The sequence below is a fragment of the Galleria mellonella genome, unplaced genomic scaffold (assembly GCF_026898425.1).
Source record: "Galleria mellonella isolate WM207_F2 unplaced genomic scaffold, CSIRO_AGI_GalMel_v1 utg718, whole genome shotgun sequence".
Lineage (NCBI taxonomy): Eukaryota > Metazoa > Arthropoda > Insecta > Lepidoptera > Pyralidae > Galleria > Galleria mellonella.
The window spans coordinates 272308-279324 of NW_026442143.1; the positions used below are offsets into that span (position 1 = coordinate 272308).

Sequence of the window (7017 nt, forward strand, 5' to 3'; positions counted from 1 at the left end):
ACAAAATTATTGTATATTATGTATATTTTAGTAAATTTCTATACCTAGGTATTTATATCGTTTTATGGACGGATCTGTTACAATCACGAGATTCATTTATTTACCCTTGCTATAAGCAATATTTGTATTAAATTAATCCCTATTTTTAATTACAATGTCTATTTTTACTACATAAATTGATTGAAAAACATTAACATATAATATGAAAATCTAAAAAAAATATATAAATTTATAGTTTAAATTACTCAAGACATAATTGATTCAACAATATTGGTTACATTTACAAATTAATCACTGTTTTTAATAAAATTACTTTCACTGGCCACTATTTATGTAGTGACTCTGTCTTTTTTTGTATAATAATCCTTACTTAGATATAAAAAAAAAAATGCTCCATATTGATAAGTTTAAAAAGGAAATAAAATATTTTTATTATAAAAATGATATGTTTTATATTAACATATTCAATTTGTTTTTCTTAACACTTATGACTAAAATGGGCGTTTTAATAAATCTTAATATTATAAGCTATTATACAAAACAGTCCTTTATATTAGTAATAGATTATTGGAATGGATTGCAATGCCATTTTATTATATAATTTATTACACGCAATTTATTGCTTATCAGTTCATAACTGTTCAGTTCTATACCTGTGATTTAGATGCTAAATGGTAAAATTTTATAAAGAACCTCACAGACTTATTCCTTATCATATATTACAATTCATCAATTATAACATGGTGGCAAGAGTAATAATGTGTCAGTAATCACTGGTTTTCCTTCTCAGAATGTCGTAAAAGGTAAATATGTATTTTTTATACTATATGTATTGTGTTGTTTATAATTTCCTTACAGGAAAAGTTAAATAAATTGGAAATTTTTATATATTAACAACATGCAATTTTATTTTAAATTATCAAATATCATTAGTATATAAATTAAAAGAAAAAACAAGGCTTCAACCATTTAGTATCTAAACAACAGACATCACTTAAATATCCTCAATTAGGTTAAAAGTGTTTAAATATAATGAGGCAGCTATTTTTTAACATACTATAGATAATTATTTAACGGAAATGTATGAGATTCTAATTGGCAGTCAGAGGAATTACTTGAAATAATACAAAGATGTATTACAAACTAAAGTTGTAAGAAATATTGTTTAGAAAAAAAATCTGTTCATAAAAGATAAAGAAATGTTATAGGTTACAAATATATTATATATTTATATGTCATATTTATACATATAACTTAACAATACTATGTTAATTGTACATTAACATAACATAAGAGTATCCTAAACTTTTGAACTTGGTGACAATATTTGTTTAAAACAATTTGTTGCTGGTATAAAGTTAAGACATACTTATGTGTTAGACTATTAATCTGGTTTATTCAGATTTTAAAGGCAATTCTTGAAATTGAAGACTTGCCAGAATCTATTCTGGCAAGTCTTCAATTTATTCCTATATATTCCTTTTCTATAGAGATCTATAAGCAAAAACACATGAAATAAACATCAATATGTTGTTATTTGTAGTCTATTAAATGTGATTTCAATTTGATCTAAATTTTAATTTCATCATAATTTGCAGATATGTATGTTTTCACTATGTTTCACTTTTGAGTGAATTTACATCATAATCGCCAATTCAATATTATCATTTGATCTAAAGAAAAACTCCAAAATATTTTATGCATTTTGGGTAACAAAGAAGGCACTATAGTATCCTTTTGGCGAGATTCATATTACTTGGATTCAAAAAGAATCTAACACAAACATAATTGACACTCAACAATGTTTTATAAAACTTTATGTAAATAAATTACTACTGCAAGAGTACTGAATATGAGTGTTAGAGATTCTTTCAGGTATGATGAATGATTACATTCATCCGAGGAACAATAACATTCCTCCCAGTATACTCCATTAGGATAAACACCCCAGTTACAGACCCCAGTCACACCAGTATCAGCAACAGAAGCACATCTTCTGATCACTTGACGCCATCTACCATCCCCTGGAAAATATATATATTATAATAAATTAGTAGAAAGAAATGGATTGTTAATCATCATAACTTTTCAATTCATGATCTTTACCAACAGAAATCTGTTAATGCTTTATATAAAAATACTTTTTTATATAATTAACTCTGTATTATAACTTGTCATTCTATTTTTAAAATAATTACCTATTAATAAATTTGAATATTTGTAATTAGCTTGCTTCCCCATCCCTTGCTCTTTCGGAAAGAAAGGGGTGGCCTATTCTAAGCTGGGATTACACAGCCAAATACTTTATTAATGTTAATTTATGACAACTGTAGTTACAATAAATAGATCTCAATTTTTATAATATCTTTAATAAAGCTACTTTTTTACAATCTATATTTTTTTAATAAGATTAGCAAAATTATTTTTTCCTAAATATAAGCATCATCATAATAAAAGAAAAAAATTAAATTTATGGTAAATAAAACTTACATATAAATCCCTTCGGTCCTTGTTGTGTCAATTTCATACAAAACGAGCCAGGCATATGAGATTCATCACTGTTACACTCCACTGCTATATGACTGTCTCTGTCAAATTTCTTATAAGCACCGCAGGTGTCTTCTCCTTTGTTATCTTGGGACGATGCACATTGGTAACACCTAACGCAGAACACTGGAAATTCAGATAAAAATATTACTCGATTACATTTAAAAATAAGTATCTAAACATAACTAAAATGCCGAACAGAAAATATACTTACCAGTCGGTAACAAATAAATAGTCAATAAAAGTACCAGTTTTCCAATCATAATTGAGAATGTTATGAATGTTATTACTTAAGCAAAACAAATGAATGCTGAAGTTAGAAACTATTTTTCTTTAGATCACCACCAACTAATCAAGAAACTAAAATTTAACGACAAACAAATGTCAATCAAAATCATTGAAGCCAAACCCAGTCCCAGAGTTACCAGACGCGAATTGTTATTTTTACCTAAACATCAAATATATTTACTTCGAATTGATATGGTTTCTAGCGATGAAAAAAAACATTTCTTCCGTTTCTACTTTTAGCTTATCTTATCTTCTTTTTCTTTTATCCCATTTTCTGTTTTGAAATTTAATTATGTATAATATTGTATTTGTATACCTCTGCAGAGTATATAAATACCAAAAAATATCCAAATTTCCTCAAACCCATTAAATGTTTTTCAATAAATAAAAAAAAAAAAATCTAAAATGACCGGTTAACGAACAACCGATAATTTTTTATCTACAATTACGAAAAAATATCCAATCTGGTAATGCTGCCTAGCCCAAAATTCAGCCAATGACAATTAATACTTGACCAAAGATTTCGCAATTTGACAGTCCAAGCCCATTATATAGGGATGTTTATGAGATAAAGACAGCATCAGTTACTATTGATTACAGATTCAAAATTAATTAATATTATTTTCTCATAAATATTTTGATTGTGTTTATTAAATTTAAATTGAAAACCTATTAGTTTTATTAAAACTATCGATTAAATCAATAGTACCCACAACAATCAATAGTACTATTTGTTGATAGTAAAAATTACAGAATGTGTCATATGTTAATTATAAAAATGAAAATGGGTACCGGGTACAAAACAATACTATCAAATGTATATATAGTTCTTAAATGATTATTAATCGATAATTGATTATTGTAATTGATTTTATGCCTCTTTTTCTATATCAGTTTAACTACATAATTAAGATTTAATTTTATAAATTAATTATATAGTTTATTTTTAATTAATTTACTGTACAAAACGATTACATAGTATTTTTATTGCCGCCCCAATCTGTCCTAATTAATCGATTCATAACGAGTTGACAGTTTCGAATAGGGAGTCTGTGGAATAGGGTAGCGATGCAACACAATACTACTTATTTCTTGTTTTGATTTTGTACTTACATACATATTTTGAATATATTTTAGAATTTTATATAACATCTATCATGATGATTAAGTGGTGTAAATGTTTATTGGTTATATTTATTGTTTTAAGTATTATACCCTGCAGTAAGTATTGTTAGAAATTTTTTAATGGTAACTGGTCACGCCCCAAGTTTTGAATGTAAACGTTTAATTTTTAGCTTTCAGTATAAAATGTTGGGATTGCCGGTCCAATAATGACCCAAAATGCGCTGATCCTTTCGACAACAGCACTGTTCCAATCACCGATTGCAAGCAAGAAAAGGGTCTTGTACATTTGCCTGGAGTAACACCTCAAATGTGCCGGAAAATTAGGCAGAAAGGTAATAATATCTTTGTAAATAATTACAGATCAATAATAATTATTTATTGTTAATTTTTAATCAAGGAACTTATCTCTAGGAGACAATGTCCTAAATTAATTGAGTTCTTTATCAATAAGCTGAAAGGTTATAATTTAAGTTTTTTTTTAAATAATAAGTTACATTGAACAGTATCATTATCAGTTTTAAAATTAATTTTAATGATTTATTTTGTAATTACAAATTAATTACAGTATTGTAAGTCACAATTGAATTTACAATATCTTAAAAACTATTTTGAGTAGAGATAACAAAATATTTGTTCCATTGTTAAACAATATTGAATAACTATTCAAAATTCTATTCTTAGATATTACAGAAAAATACCAATTTGCCTGTGTAAAAAATATATGGCAAACATTGGTATGTTTGCCATATTCTGATAGGTCAGCCATCAGTCTCATCATCATATCAGTTGTTAACAGTCTACTGCTGATTATAGGCCTCTGGGAGGTTTTTGCCAGTAGTTGCCACACTTGGCAGACGGTTTGGCAACTACAGTTAGACTTTGATTAATGTTTTAAGAGTTTTTATGTTTTACCACATATAGTTAATGGAAATATGATATTAGGTATAACAGAACATGAGTCCGCCTTTAGTACTAAATTTTTGAGAAATAATATATAATGTATAAGAAAGAATAAATAAATAAATCAAATGTATTTAAGTTCAACAAATTAATGTAAATGTTATAAACATTAATTAATTTTTTTTTTTATTCTACAGTAAATGGTGTGTGGCGTTACTTCAGAGGGTGTGCATATCTTGGAGAAGTGGGCATACAAGGTGATGAGAGATTTTGCCTTATGCGAACTGGAACATATAACATATTTATTGAATATTGCACATGCAATAGTAAAGATGGATGCAATTCATCATCTTTATTCAGCCCTATGCCATTATTATTATCAATAACTGCTGCATTTGCTGTAACATATAAGATTATTAATTTATAGGATATATAATACAAAACATTTAAACTAATTTTTTTATGTTAACAGATAGTGATCTGTTTGCATTAATCACTAATGATTTGATTTACAGTAATTTAAAAGGTCATGTCAAATTTTGAGACTATAATCAGAGGGTTAAAAATCGGCTTTATACTACTCATAATATGATTAATTTTTTAATAGGCCACTACAGAATGTATACCTCAGAGTGAGGTGCTTTCTAAATTTGATGGTTAATATTAGAATTAGTGTAATGAAGTTTTTTTTTTAACTAATCAGGATATGAAAATAGATATATTAACACTAAATAAGGAAGATGATAAACAAAGATGCATTTAAATGTTTTGTTGGGCACTTATTTTTCTATATTGACTGTGAATCTTATTACCATTGGCATGTTTAGGATTATATTAATCTGGCCCCTTAAAAGAGATCAAATATGCCTATGGTTATTACAGATTATTTGGTGGCCTTTTTGAAGTTATCTTATAAATAGAATACTATTAAACAAATCTTTGAGTTTTTTAGAGTTACTGTACCTAAATGTGAATCTCAGACACATTATTTTTCATTGTAAGAATAATGACTAGATAAGTAATGTAATCTACATTTAATATACAAATCTTATATACAGTTGAGAAGGCATTTTGAAAATAACTGATTCAATCTGAGTGTATTAGTGTGAAGATTATGGATTAAACTGAATGATTGAATGTAGCTTTATATTGAAAAAATGATTTTGAACCTCTTAATGTGCCTTGAATATAATAACATATATTTTAATATTTGGTATCTTAAACATTGGGACAAACATTTTTATCATGTTTCATGTTACTTTTTACTATGAATAAAAACCTGAGGATAAACTATTTCCTATGTAGATTTATCAATTCTTTAGCAAAATTGTGCACAAAAATACAAATCTTCAGTAAAATTGTGCAATCTTTATAAGTTTGTTTTAAAGCTAATTATATGGTATTAAATGCCTGTTTCAAATTATAGAGTATTTAAATGTACATCTTACAGGTGTAAGGTGTAGACTTTGGGGTAATGGAAGTGCATTACGCAATATGCAGAAACAGTATAAAAATACTGGAAACTGTTTTCAAAATTATTTCTAGAAATAGTTATGTGTTTTATAATACTAAGTGCCTTATAATTCTTATATTTGTTAAATTGGAATTAATGATACTTTATGTAACATAATTTGCTGCTAGCTGTACAGTGTTTGGCTTAAGTTTATCAATATGGCTTTAGATATGCTTGCAGATTATATTTTACTATGCTGCTAAATTTTCTGTCCTTTAAAATATACCTTAATGTATTCTGTACCGTGTTCCACTGCAGGGCAAATATTTCCTTATGTTTGTTTTATTTGCTTGAACCAATTCTTAATGTGTCCAACCCTCTTATACAGGTAGCAAATAAATACATTGGTACAAGCATTTTTTTTTACGTTCACAATAAAAAATGCAATATTCAATGACCAGATATCGAGTCAAATTTATAATATTTGTATAGTTTTGATTTTTTATTACATTGGAGTGTCTACACCATTGTTCTCTCGAGTATTGTAACATTGTAATAATATATTCGGTTTTTAGCACATAGCTACTTATAAGACTGAATTGATACCCGTCCACTTGAAATAAACTGTATAATTTTCTTATTAAGTATAATGATATGTAGAATATATCCATAGCTACTAAAAATAAAGTTTTTTTTGGTAACAA

General features: G+C 26.6%; 2 protein-coding genes across 2 annotated transcripts; one reads left to right on the forward strand and one right to left on the reverse strand.

Annotated features, from left to right (window-relative positions):
• LOC113516270 (uncharacterized) lies at positions 1–2989 on the reverse strand. The gene is made up of 3 exons (XM_026900661.3): positions 2762–2989; positions 2491–2673; positions 1–2024 (listed from the first exon to the last, which is right to left on the reverse strand). The coding sequence occupies exons 1-3, from the start codon at positions 2808–2810 to the stop codon at positions 1807–1809; spliced, it is 450 nt and encodes a 149-aa protein (XP_026756462.1). The 5' UTR covers positions 2811–2989; the 3' UTR covers positions 1–1806.
• Positions 2990–3822: 833 nt separating this feature from the next.
• LOC113516269 (uncharacterized) lies at positions 3823–7017 on the forward strand. The gene is made up of 3 exons (XM_026900660.3): positions 3823–4056; positions 4131–4292; positions 5058–7017. Exons 1-3 carry the CDS (start codon positions 3993–3995, stop codon positions 5285–5287), a joined length of 456 nt encoding a protein of 151 aa, XP_026756461.1. The 5' UTR covers positions 3823–3992; the 3' UTR covers positions 5288–7017.